The 14,259-nt window shown below is 46.2% G+C and overlaps 1 protein-coding gene across 1 annotated transcript in view; it reads right to left on the bottom strand.

Annotated features, from left to right (window-relative positions):
* Positions 1-14,259, bottom strand: part of EDRF1 (erythroid differentiation regulatory factor 1) — a 98,261-nt gene that overhangs the window by 68,662 nt on the left and 15,340 nt on the right. Inside the window, 12 exon segments of the mRNA XM_066601135.1 lie at positions 1,544-1,762; positions 2,765-2,965; positions 5,358-5,543; positions 7,720-7,870; positions 7,954-8,025; positions 9,030-9,299; positions 11,215-11,326; positions 12,562-12,602; positions 12,605-12,672; positions 12,767-12,890; positions 12,892-12,915; positions 13,179-13,290. Of these exon segments, the coding sequence (XP_066457232.1) occupies positions 1,544-1,762; positions 2,765-2,965; positions 5,358-5,543; positions 7,720-7,870; positions 7,954-8,025; positions 9,030-9,299; positions 11,215-11,326; positions 12,562-12,602; positions 12,605-12,672; positions 12,767-12,890; positions 12,892-12,915; positions 13,179-13,290 (1,580 nt within the window).

Raw genomic sequence — 14,259 nt, 5'->3', positions numbered from 1 at the left:
ATTGGCTGGAATCGGCACACGTGACGGGGCGGAGCTACGAGGAGCGCTCTCCAGCACGAGCAGCCCCATTCAACACGGAGAAGACCGGACTGCGCAAGCGCGTCTAATCGGGCGATTAGACGCTGAAAATTAGACGGCACCATGGAGACGGTTACGCTAGCAACGGAACAGGTAAGTGAATAACTTCTGTATGGCTCATAATTAATACACAATGTACATTACAAAGTGCATTAATATGGCCATACAGAAGTGTATACCCCAACTTTGTTTCGCGGGACAACCCCTTTAAGGTTTCTTTTTATGGGACAATCCATTGTAATCAATGCACGCTCCATTTTTTTTTTTCGCACACCCACTGACCAATGGGACCTCGGTCTTAGAAATTGGACCAGAATAGGAGATGTGTTTTTTTTTTTAATAGACCATTGTTTCTTGTAAGAGGAAAAAAAACATGTCTGAATAGCCCCACTTCCTGCAAGTTGTCAATGTGCTTTCCATGCACAGCCCATTGCAAACATGAACCTCAGAGTCATTTGCATGAAGAAGCCCTTGGTGCCTGAGCTAGGCTGTTATCACACAGCTCCAGGGTGCACAGGATACCGATGAGTAGAATAAGGCCCCTTAGCTGCATTTGTAAGAAGATATATTGGTGGTGGTAAAGGAGTTAAAAAGATTCAATTTATCTGTTGAGACACTGTGTGTGTGTGTATATATATATATATATATATATATATATATATATATATATATATATATATATATATATATATATATATATATATATATATATATATATATATATATATATATACACATATACATATACATATACATACACACATATATATACACATATATATACACACACATATATACATATATATACATATATATACACACACACACACACACACACACACATATACATACATACATACACACACACATATATATATATATATACATATACACACACACACGTCAAAAAGTGCGTATTTTTTTTTCTTTCTCACCCATGTGTGGAGACATTTTAAAGGGTACATTCACACGTAGCGGAATTGGGGCAGATTTTCGGTAGCAGAAAACCTGTACCAAAATGCTTACCAGATCTTGACACGTATCTGCAACAGACTTCACCACTTTAACGGAAAGGGTGTAAATCCATGAATCTACAGCAAAAACTGCATCAAAATCTGAAATCAAGCAGTGCGAATTTTGACGCAGAACATAAAAATCACCTGTGAATGTACCCCAACAGTAAGAACTTATTTCAGAGAACTGCAGCTTCAATGGAGCCGAGCTGCAATACCAGACACAACCTGTGATCAACAGTGGCGCTATATCTCTAATCCTGTACAGCAGCAAGGAAATACAAGGATATATAAAGTTTTCCTCCTTCCTTGGCAATATAAAAGTTTCCAAGTGATAAGTTAATATACCGGCATGTATTGGGCATGTGTTTCTCTTGATAAAACTTACACTAAGCACAGAAATGAATCTGTACGTTTACCACCAAGTCCACAGATTAGGCGGGAGCACTTACCTGATCTCTCAGTCTGGAGGGCGGCTGCCTGGTTCATATAAAACACTCCGATTTCATTGCGGATATTGCCCAGTCTCTTCAGCACCTGACTCTGCTGCTCGGGGCTTTGGTTCTTGAGGTTAGTGACAACCAGGATGTCATTGGCCGCTTCATAGCACTTACAGCTGATGGAGAGCTGGCACTCCAAGTCCGTGAGCAGGTCGGTGACAAATGAGAACCCTGAGAAGAACAAGTAAAAATAAGCAAAAGCACAATGTAGACCACGACCCCAGGGACTATCGTCTCATGTATTTATATCAGACCTATAATGTGCAAGGTCTGTGAATATTTACATAAGCGTCACGTTCTTGTGTCAGAAGCCGACGATCATACCAAGATGAGCGGCACTATATGAGCACTGCTTATCTCTTCTGCTACAAGATCGCTCAGGAAATCCCTACCAATTTAAGCTGGATCCAAACATGCAACGACAAGCAAATCTGCAATGAATCTGTTGCAAAGTCTCCTTTTTTTCCATAAGAAAAAGTTCATATGGCTGGAGACTCCTCGTTCTCTCACCGTTGAGCTCCATTAAGTAAATTATGGGGTCAAAAGCTGCTGACTGGTTGCCTTTAAGGCCAGAGACACAACCGTATTTCGGCCGTGTTTTTGCATCCATAATACAGACGTCCATCCCGGTCCGACTGTGGGTTTCCTGACCCTAAGGCCACCTGCAGACAAGTGGGTCGGATCCGGCGGCGAGGATCAGACCCCCTTCACCACTAAATGTAATCCTTTACAGAGCTTCACCCCTCTCTTCACACCTGCACCCATAAATCAAATCACACTCCCCCATTTATCTCTGGTGTGCAATGTCTAAGAAAGCGCATCTAGCGGATAAAGATTAACGCGTGGCGCGTCCGCTAAAAAAAAAAAAAAAAAAAAAAAAGAGGATTATGCTCATTTATTGATCAAAAACGAGCACTGAAGTGCCAGGGTACCTCTAGAGGGATCTCGTGGCACCCCAATTGCAAGTCACTGGTGTATGCAAGGGAAAAATCGCTTCATCGGAAGTAAGCGCAGATAGCCAATGAAACAGCAAATATGGAAGATTGCAATTAATTGCGTGCAATGATTAAAACTAGATCAACTCATTCAAAAGAGGCATACAACCAGGGGCAAGTTGGTGAAATAACGTGGCTTCTACATTAGGGAGTGTGGGGCGGCATCAGCAGGACTCACCTTGGCAGCTGGATTCTCTGTGCAGACTGTGCAGAATCTCCTGATCGTCTCTCGTCTGGTAATTATATTCCTCAAAATAGGCGGCTCGATTGCCTGCGTTCTGGGCCAGCATGAGCTGGATGTCGCCGCAGAGCGTGAGGTACTGGCACAGCAGCAGCGTTACGTCGGGAACTTGGTTGGTACACAGACAGCTGTAAGCATCTACGCGGGAGGAGAGAGAAGAGAAGTAGCAGAGCAGCGGCAAACGTGTCAATTTACATCCTGGAACAAGATTGTAGCATTTATCAGTCCTGTTCCTAAATGACAGAGCCATCTACACCCGACTGAGCAAGGAGGGAGATGTCATCCATCAACGGGAAGCACTTCCCATCTGCAGCCCATAATAACGGCTCTGAGCGCCGCCTCAAGACGTCTCCATGCTGAGATTCTTCAGCGCTTCCTTGTACATATCCCACACAACGCAGGCCACAGTACCAATATCATTGCTGTGCATATACAGGACCGCAAATCTATGGAAAACTTTTTTATGCAGTTTTTTTCAGTATTTTACAAGCTTTATCAATCTCCTAATTACAAATGTCATTACTCTATAGGGAGAGTCAAGGGTTAAGCAATACAGACTGCATTAAAAACGCGACTCCCTGATTCGCCGCAAGGGCTCCTATTACCAGTCATCCCTCAAGTGGGCAGTCTCCACGACTCGCTGTCAGCGCCTGGCATGACATTGGATTGGCAATGAGCACAGATGACTACAAATGACTGACATTGGGCGCTGTGGGCGAATAGTGCAGCTAGAGCTAAAGCGAATACGTTGGGGGAATTAGCGAGGATGCAACCTGTAATCTGTAAGGTCCTTTTACATGGAAATGAATGTGGTTCGCTTGGTCTGATAGTCATCCCAAAGATTAACCCTTTGCAATCCAATTTTGGATTTAGGGTTTCCTAGGGGGCTCTTTCTGCCATTATACAATGGCACCATCTGCTGGCTAGAGCCAGTACTGCGGTATGGGGCATGCTGGAGAGGCCCCCGACAATAGAGCGGCCAGTAATATACAGTAAGAATACCCTGCCGGACATCTTCCAACATTGGAGCTGTACAGGCTCAATCAGAATGTCTTCAGACGTCAGACAGTGGATTGGAAAGGGTTAAATCGCTCCCATACTGTCACACTTGAGCGTAATCGCTCGCTGAATAGAAGTGGAGGGTGACGGGGATATCAATGGTCGCTCAATCACTGGCCGCATTTACACCAAAGGATTATCGCTACAATCTAATGGCTGCCTGAATGACAATTATCCGTGTAAATGGCTCTAAGCAACGTGATCTGCTTTTTCAGAGGATGTGACCGGTCATTCAGCCAATAGCCATTTTTTCCCCCTCGACTCCACCATAGTTTTATGAGACCGCCACGAAGTCTCCAGACACACAAAATATCCTCTGATCCAGGCAGCTTAATTCCCTCATGCATCGTCAGGTTTTATTACCCGCCACTGTTCTCTACCATTATCACTCCGATCTGCCGGTTCTAGATTCCATTTTCAGAGAAGGTCATTGCAATTTTGTAACTGTGCACTGATCTCTGACTCGCCAGGGCTGATCACGTGAGCAGCGCTGGCCAATCCGTGAGCAGGTATAGTGCAATGGTAGCCTAAAACTACCAATGAACTGTGGAGATTAGATTGTCCAAGATGACCGAGGCAATCTTCAGACTATCAAAAATGGGACCTGGAACTGGAGGGAGTTCAGCACAGATAACAAGAGATAACGATTGGAGATGAGCGAGTATACTCGGTAAAGGCAATTGCTCGAGGGGAGAGAGGGAGGGAGAGATCTCCCCTCTGTCCCGCTCCACTCTCCCCCGCAGCTCCCTGCCCGCCGCCGGCACCCAAACGTTTCATCTCGAGCGGGCAGGTACTCAGTAAAGGCAATGCTCGCTTGAGCAATTGCCTTTACCGAGTATACTCGCTCATCTCTAATAACGATCCATTAAGCTCAGTTTTAAAGTATCTTTGCTGAATTTACTTCTTTACATATATTACAACTCAATTTGCCATAAAAAGTACCAAAGGTTCTTGCTATACTTATACTACTAACTACGACCTGTCCGTCGGTGCGTGAGGGGGTTTGTGAGTGACTTACATGCTCCGCCCTTGGACACATCACGGTGACGTCATCAATGGTCCTTTATCCCCAGTATGAAAGTTACATACTCTGCCCCTGATAACATGACGGTGACATCATCACAAGTCCTATACGCACACGGCTGCTGTCTGGCTAGGTGTTAGTATTCCATAGGAACTGAGGCCGCAGGGGGTTTGTAGTCCGCCCGTAATCTGCACAAGGATGCAGGACCTTTGATGACATCACCGTCATGTGATCAGGGGCAGGACATGAAGGTGATGTCATCACAGGGCCTTCATCTCCAGTGCTGTGCTGCTTCTGATCCTTGTTGTATGGAATGAACAATGTATGTAGCACCGCTGTGTCACCAGAAACACTGGTACTATAATTTCCTAATAATTACGAATAGTGTTTAAAAACATAGAAAATTCCAGAGTTGTATCCCCCTGTCAGTAACAGGCAGCAACTTACCATAACACTGTAAGGCCAGCTTGACATATCGCAAGGCTCGGCCGTATTTCTGCAGGCTCATTGCAGCATCTGATAACACAAAATATGCTTTTGAGGCTTTAATAATCAGCTGTAGCTTCATCTTAAATTGCCAGGAACCCGGAGCAATCCCAGATCGGCTGGAGCACTGCTTATCAGAGCTTTCCACTAGACAGGGGGAGAAGAAAATAAATCAGTGGACACCAAACAGTGCGAATTACAATTGACTGGCAAGTCTAATGGTAAACGGCCCTGCCATCGTTTTGGATGCTATTTCTTCTTTGCAAACAGATTTTCAGCAAGGGTTCAATCACCTGGACAGCTATTGAAATGGACACTAACATCTCACACAACTTCTGCTCATCTAACAGCCGGTATGTATCATCAATCTTGTAATATACTTGGATTTTCTTATTTTGCTTGACCTCTGGTCTCTCTTCTAGTCATTGGGCATTTGGCTTCTCTAGTAACAGGGACACGAGGACACTGCTAGTTACTATAAGCAACAGAGGGGCAGGTATTTAGATGCTGCCTTGCAGATTATTGGAGCATGGCTGTGCAGGGCAGCTTGGGAAGCATGGGAGAAGAAGTTCTGGCCAATGCAGTTTTGGCAGAATGGCTGCCTTGGGATGCCCCAACCTGTAAATGGATTGTAAATAGCAAGGCAACAGAAAAAAAGAAAAATCTACAGGAAAAACTGAATTGATAAAGCTAATGAAGTCCTGGGCTGATCATTGCACCCCATAATAGGGAGACCACCTTTCACAAAATTGCTATGGCTTTTGGACGGTTTTACACGAGCGACAAATCGCACGAATGTGAAGCACATGCTTTCCGATGGGTCCTTTCACATTAGCGAAGTTTTGTAGACTGCTACATTGTGAGTATACAAAATTGCGTCACTCTATACAGTTGCAATTTGCGATGTTTTGTAGCCCATGTTGCCCTATGGAGCCTTCCCATGTGTTGCATCGCATGAAAACATGGTTTTCGTGCGGTGCAACTTTTACAGTAGAAAATCCTACAGTTTGAGCCCTAAAATAAGCCCTAGCTGCATGAAAACAAAAAAACAATCCATCACCTAAGAGGCGTTGTCCGCTCCGCCATACGTCTCTTCTGCAGCTCCAGCATTGGTTTGTAGTCTTAAGGGAGCCCTTCCTGGTCAGGGGTTTCAAATACCCCGCCTCCAGGAAGCGCTGCCTCTGATTCGTTCGTGAGCGCTGCGGCTCAGCCAATCAGAGGCAGCGCTTCCTGGAGGCGGGGTATTTGAAACCCCTGACCAGGAAGTACTCCCTGAAGACTACAAACAAAAGCTGGAGCTGCAGAAGAGATGTACGGTGGAACAGATAATGCCTCTTAGGTGATGTGGTTTTTTTTTCCCATGCAGATAGGGGTTATTTTCAGGGTAGAGTTTACACTTTAAGCCTCCCCCAAAAATCCCAGCAAAACAGCGCTTCAAAAGTTGCGATATCGCACAGCACACAGATGCAACATCGCTGTTGGCAGTGTGAAGGAAGTCTTATGATGCATCTTTTTGGCCACGTGATCTTTGCAGATTTTACTTGTAAACAAGACAATTCATTGTAAATGGTTTTTGGTATGTATGGCCTCCTGATATCTACCCAGGTGTATGGCCACCAGCGTTTTCAAGTAAAGAAAGAAAAACTAGCAAGATCATAAAAAAATTGCAATACCCAAAAACGGGAAATTCACAGCGTGCAGCATTATTTTTGCCTATAAACACCTTGGCCCAACCTTAGAATTCCATTATAAGTCAGTGCGGTCCATTTGGGCACATACTGTGTCCATCCTACAACCTACCTGAAAAAGCAGTTTGGCCTCAGCTATAAGTTTCAGTTTATGCCGAAGTTACAGCACCCATGGACAGTTGTGGGGCTACGTGTCAAAGTAACCAACCATGTTTATTTTAAAAGGATTGTCTTGTAGTTTTACTGTTGACGATTGTCTAAAACTCGTGATCCCCGCCGATCAGTTGATCTGCTTTGGCCCGCTTTCAGTGTGAATAGTACTGGAAGCAGATAGTGCTGTCAACATTACAATGGGCCAGTTCGGTACTACTGGAACAGATTCCATTGAATTCAATGGCAGCTGAGCCTGCAGTACCAAATTGGGCCACTGCAATACAGCCAACACTATCTACTTCCAGCACGATCCACTGACACAGGCCTGGGAATCCAGAGCAGAAGACATTTGCCAACCAACTAATGATGGCCTATCCCGAGGATAGGTCATCAATAGACAAAATCCGAGTCAACCACTTTAACCCTGCGCAAAATCTTTAAAATATTCCATATTAACAGATCTGAAGAATAAATCAGCTTACTTTTTTGCAGGAACAGTGCCATTTGTTTTTCTAGACATTCAGAGACGACATTGGCAGACTCATCTTCGTATTTTAAGGGTATCGGCGTGTTGGGGTCAGCAGCTGGCAGTTCCCCTTCCTTTTTAATGCTGCAGTCAATAGATTTTAAGCCCTAAAAAGGACACAAATTTTGTACTTTGAACTCATTTAGAAGACGAACACAAAACTTGGTCTAAGAATCAAAGAATAACTTACTTCTAGAACATAACTGAGGACTAAGCGGCAGCGTTCTTCTGTGTCACTGCAAACGGGAAATGCACAGCTGGGCTGGAAGTAAAGTGCAGAGAAAAGTAATAGGAGCAATGAAGTGAAGCCAAAGGGTAGGGAGGGGTGTGAATATTGGAATAGGAGCATCCGACCAAATTGCTGTCCTGCTATCAAAATACTAACGACAACCTGTCTGTCCATGAGTTACATGCTACGCCCCTGATCACGACGTTGACATCATCATAGGTCCGTCACCCCGATGCAGATTAAGGGTGGACTACACCCCCTACAAACCCCCACGGCCTCAGTTGTTATGGAATACTAACTACCTAGCCGTACAGCAGCCGTGTACTTACAGTACCTGTGATGTCACCGTCATGTGATCAGTCACCTGTGTGGGTCACATAACCAGGGGGTGATCAGTGTGTGCAGGTTGTGATCCCTGTTGTATGGGATGAAAAGTGCATGCACCAGAGCTCTGTGCGCGGGCAACGTGCATGCACCAGAGCTCTGTGCGCGGGCAACGTTCATGCACCAGAGCTCTGTGCGCGGGCAACGTGCATGCACCAGAGCTCTGTGCGCGGGCAACGTGCATGCACCAGAGCTCTGTGCGCGGGCAACGTGCATGCACCAGAGCTCTGTGCGCATTGCACCACCAGAAACATTGGTGCTATAATTTCCTAATGATTACTAGTCTGTCACTTAAAGAAAACCTGTCACAGGACAAAGTCATCAGGGATATATGTACAGCACTACAACTGCATCCCCATTGACTCTATCCTTTTTTTTTGTTCCATAGTCTCCTGCATTTGCCCGGACAGATTCTTCTTAGGTCGAGCTCTGGGCGCTGTCTATTTATTAAGTGGTCCCCACTGCTTACTGTCAATGGGTGATGTCAAACTTGATTGACAGCCCAATGTCCTCTACTGACAGTGAGCAGTGGGGACAGCCCACACGACACACTGACAGCCTGTCCGGCTAAATGAAGGTGTCAGAGTCCGTAGGGCCACGGCTACAGCGCTACATCCTCTTACACACGTCTGGTTGTGTAGGTCTCTCCTTACCCTGATCTGATGAGTGGACTTGTACTTCTCCGGAACAGACAACTCCCGGACAGATTTAATGATGGCCACGGCTTTGCAGTCTTCTGGTGGGTTAGGAGGACAAGAGTATGAGCCATTCTCATCACTATCAGGCAGCTCTTCTTCTTCCTCCTCTTCATCCTCACTGTAGCTCTCGTCAGAGTTCCCATTAAGAGATCCTTCTCCACTTTCTTCTTTCTTGGGCTCAAGTTGGAAGAGCTCTGACAGCATGTAGTTGGCCGAGGCAATGATCTGACATGAGGGAAAAATAAATAAATAAAACCATATAGCAAGTACAGAAAAGTCAACACTTAAAGCCAATCAGGAGACAAAGCTGAGTAACTCTGTAAATACATTACATTACTCATCTTGTACTAATTTATACCCCATAAGTTGGATTCACACACCTTTTAAGAATGTTTTAGTCAGTTCTTAAAAAAAATTGTCAGCTATGTCCTATGAACCCCATAAAGTTATGCGTTATTAGAAGCTGAAGCGGCGAGTCCAGAGATATCACACTTAAAGGGGTTGTCCCGCGAAAGCAAGTGGGGTTATACACTTCTGTATGGCCATATTAATGCACTTTGTAATGTACATCGTGCATTAAATATGAGCCATACAGAAGTTATTCACTTACCTGCTCCGTTGCTAGCGTCCCCGTCTCCATGGTGCCGTCTAATTTCAGCGTCTAATCTACCGATTAGACGCGCTTGCGCAGTCCGGTCTGCCCTTCTGAATGGGGCCGCTCGTGCTGGAGAGCTGCTCCTCGTAGCTCCGCCCCGTCACGTGTGCCGATTCCAGCAAATCAGGAGGCTGGAATCGGCAATGGAACGCACAGAGCCCACGGTGCACCATGGGAGAAGACCTGCGGTCCACCGTGGGTGAAGATCCCAGCGGCCATCTTCGCAAGGTAAGTAAGAAGTCACCGGAGCGCGGGGATTCGGGTAAGTACTATGCGGTTTTTTTTTTTTTTAAACCCCTGCATCGGGTTTGTCTCGCGCCGAACGGGGGGGGGGGGGGGGGGGGCTATTGAAAAAAAAAAAAACGTTTCGGCGCGGGACAACCCCTTTAAGCTAACCTTACTCCCTGTTTGTATAGTCATTGCTCATAGTATACAACAAACTACTTCTGCACGCTCCTAACGACAGAACTAGTCTTCTTTCACATGATTGTGCGTGCAAGTAATCTGCTGTATAGAGGAAGCGGTGGCTTTCATGCCAGAGCTCAAGGAAACGGGGAGGAAGGCGACTAGAAGTGCAACATCTCTGGACTGACTGCCCCAGCTCTTGTAAGGCTGAAACTTTAGTTCATGAGACTCATTAGAGCGGATGATTCCTTTAAAGCGTATATGAAAAACTGATACAAGAAGATGAAAAAAAAAACTGCCACTTTTGCTTAGAATTATGGCGTTTAACTTTCTGTCAAATGCAGTGATCTCGTGTTGTACCCTATTAGGCCATAGCTAAAGCCTGTGCTGGCCAATTGCCCCAGTTCAGCCCCATCATGTACCAGCCAGAATGAATGCTTAAGAAAGTCAAACTTAGGGGAAAGTACAGCAACATAACTCTGTGCAAGTCAGTTTTTGCCCGACATTACACTTTCACACGTTTCAGAAATCCTGCAGAATTGGCTGCGGAAAATGTTCAGTATTTTACAGCACCAGCAGTGTGGATGAGATTTCAAGAAATCCCATCCACATACAAGGGAAAAAAAAATCTGCAGCGCAAATGGACCTACAAATAAATGTAATGCTGTGGAGTTGCACATCTTCATATAAGGCGGTGAAATCTGCAACAAACTATTTGGTGTAGATTAGAGATGAGCGAGTATACTCGCTAAGGCACATTACTCGAGCGAGTAGTGCCTTAGCCGAGTATCTCCCCGCTCGTCTCTAAAGAGTCGGGGCCGGCGGGGTGCGGCGGGAGAGAGCGGGGAGGGGAGATCTCCCTCTCCCCCGCCCGCCCGTTCCCCCCCGCAACTCACCTGTCACCCGCGCCGGCCCCCGAATCTTTAGAGACGAGCGGGGAGATACTCGGCTAAGGCACTACTTGCTTGAGTAATGTGCCTTAGCGAGTATACTCGCTCATCTCTAGTGCAGATTTTGCCACTGCAGAGAATCTGACACATGTGAACATATCCTAAAAGATAACTTATTGCCAAAACTTACCTGCGGGTGCCTTCCTTTATCCACCAACTTCAGACAGTTTAATAACAAAGTGCGTATCGTTCCATAATGTTTCCTATTTTGGGGTTTCTTTATCATCATATTACAAGCTACCCTACAGAAAAACAACAAGAAAGCAAAGATCAGGAGTCAGCATCTGTATACTACACTTGCAGTACCACAAGCTACCACACGAGGTCGCTCCCTCACACCCGGATGCCATTTGTCTCGTTTTGCTGTTCCGCTGCCTCCCGAAGCTGTAAAAACTTTACAGTTTTAATGCATCATGATAAATATTTAATGATAGTTTACAGAGCGCAACTCCGCAGAGACTCCAGCTTTGTTTACAAGCGCACTCCAGGGAAGTATCACAACTGACAGGGATAACAAAACACAAAAGTGTTCAAAAGATAGAGACTTGTAGTGATATTTGTTAGTTAGAAGGGACTGAGGATGGGCTTTTAATTATTAAACTCATCAGCAGTTAACTATTCTTGAGTGGCTCTTCTAATGTCCCAGTAGACGCAAGACTCCATAACTCACGTCAGTCTCCCACTTCCATTCAAATAGGATAACCTGTTCCTGCTGAGGAGGCCGAATGACACGTACGAAGCCAGAATAAATGAGGGATGAAGGCTTTACATTGCTCTGGGGCAATAATGTAATGAGCACTTCCACTAGTCCAAAAGAGGGGAGGGGGGGGGGGTGGGGGGGGGGGGGGGGGGGGGGAGTCCCCATTGGTACAGGAGAACCGAGGAATGAGGAGCACGAATGCTGGCTGCACTCACCACCCTGCATCAATACCACCCAATGTCAGCGCCGCCTTAAAGGGGTGGGGACCCCGCAGTCCAAGCGCCGCCTTAAGGGGTGGGGACCCCCGCAGTCCAAGCGCCGCCTTAAGGGGCGTGGGGACCCCGCAGTCCAAGCGCCGCCTTAAGGGGTGGGGACCCCGCAGTCCAAGCGCCGCCTTAAGGGGTGGGGACCCCGCAGTCCAAGCGCCGCCTTAAGGGGTGGTGGGGACCCCGCAGTCCAAGCGCCGCCTTAAGGAGGTGGGGACCACCGCAAGTCTGAGTGCGAAGTTGGTGTAAGAATTAAAAAGCCCCCAATTTTTACACAAAATAAAATCCCTTGTGACGACTATTCTGCCACAATTCTGGTACAACCCATTTCACAGATTCCCCCGTGAGTTAAGGCACTCATACCGTGTCCACATTTAAGTCTGCCGAATGTATGCAATAAGGACACCCATCTAGCATAGGTCTGCCCCCATAGAAGTAGAAGGTGAACGTTACAGTAGAAGTCTGGATACCTTTCAGATGTTAACATGCCCAAAGTCAGCAAATGACTTACTTGTAGAGTAACACAGCGACCGGCATCGCTGAAGGGGTTCTAGGTACTTGTCCTCCGTTTCTTCGCAGAGAGTAGTAAGGTCATAGAGCTTCACAATGTCGCTGCCGCTGGGCTGCAGTAGTAGGACAAAATGGGCAAAAGTCAATAAATAAAATACACTTTTTGGGAGAACAATCCGCTCATCCGCAGTCTATCCTGACATCACCTTTGAACAGCCAGTATGTATGGCCTTCCTTCGTGCAGTTCGACTTTAGAAAGGATAAAATGTTCTGTGCAATATCTTTAATCACCCTGGTGGAGAAGTTGGAGTTCTCCAGATTCGGAATATCTTTCAGTTTTAATCATTTCATATTTCTGCCAAAAAAAAAAGCAAAAAGGAGGAACATGTGAGCAGGACCTGAAGCTTATGCAGAGCATCGCGCCACAGACCCTTCCGAAGAAACCTTGCAGCCACTAGAAATATGGCATCACATGTCACCCATTCAATGGTCTTGCCTAAAAGTGGGACCCCCGCCTCTCTTTCTAGTGGTAGTACAAAGGTAGTACTTATGAGAGGGGGCGTTCACATTTTCTGTCCGCCTGGCATCTGAATATTAGTCAATTCTTCACCATCTCACCTGCACAATCCCATTCACATGGAAGCACATGACAAGCTCTGGGACGTTACAGATCAGGTTATCGAGCCAGTAGTCAATCCCGGTGAGCACATTGATTGGCTTGTTGTTATCCCTGAAAAGTGAATAAAATGGTTACTGGTAAACTGCAGCAAAATGAGAATCATGGAAAAATAGAAAAAAAAAAAAAAAAGTCAGAACTTGCAAACCTGGGGCTGCCACAGGAAGCATCATTCAATGCTATGGAAAAAGGAATCTTCATGCACATGAGCGGAAACCAATTGCGGTGTCCGCTCATGGATGAAAAAAAAAAACAAAAACCTCGCAGTATGCTCTATGTTTGCGCGGACGGCTTCTATTGAAGCTGTGCAGACCATCAACAGTACAGATTTAAGTAAAGAAAAGTAGGTACGTGCGGGCGCTGATGCCAGGGCCGGATTCTGCATGCGGAATCAGACCTGGCCGTGTGCACGACGCCTTAAGGCTGTCTGTCCACGGACGTAGCGATATCTCACGACGGCTCTCAGTCACGGGAGCCGACACCCGAGAGAGCAGTAGAGAGCTGACGGTTCTCCGCACTGAGTCTATCTGACAGATAGGCTCACCGCGGCGGAGAATCGTGGCAAATTGCAGCATGCTGCGATATTGCCGCCGCCCGCGAGCGGAGAACGCTATGGAAAGCGGTCACTGCATTTCCCGCGCCTGAATTATTGCCGCCGGGTATGCAATAAAAATTCGCCCGTGGACAGGCAGCCTTAAAGGAGATTTCCAACACGACAATAATGATGACCAATCCTTGGAAAGGTCATCAATATCAGATTGGCTGGGGTCACAAGTGGTGGACTACCTCCAATCAACTGTCTGAAGAGACACACAAGTGCCACAGCCTCTACAGAAGCTTAGTCCCATTCAAATGCATGGCATTAAGCTGCTATACAATGTACAGTGTTATAACTTGTATGGAGTAAGGGGGCCACCGCACTCACCTGAGCATGTTGACCATTTTTAACAGCATATTGGTGGGTGTACTGAACGGCAGATCCCCACCGATCTGATATTGATGACCTATCCCAAGTGTAGTCCA

Source organism: Eleutherodactylus coqui, chromosome 4 (genome assembly GCF_035609145.1).
Source record: "Eleutherodactylus coqui strain aEleCoq1 chromosome 4, aEleCoq1.hap1, whole genome shotgun sequence".
NCBI classification, from domain to species: domain Eukaryota; kingdom Metazoa; phylum Chordata; class Amphibia; order Anura; family Eleutherodactylidae; genus Eleutherodactylus; species Eleutherodactylus coqui.
The sequence above is the reverse complement of the archived record's forward strand: the minus strand, read 5'-3'. Positions and strand labels throughout refer to the sequence as shown.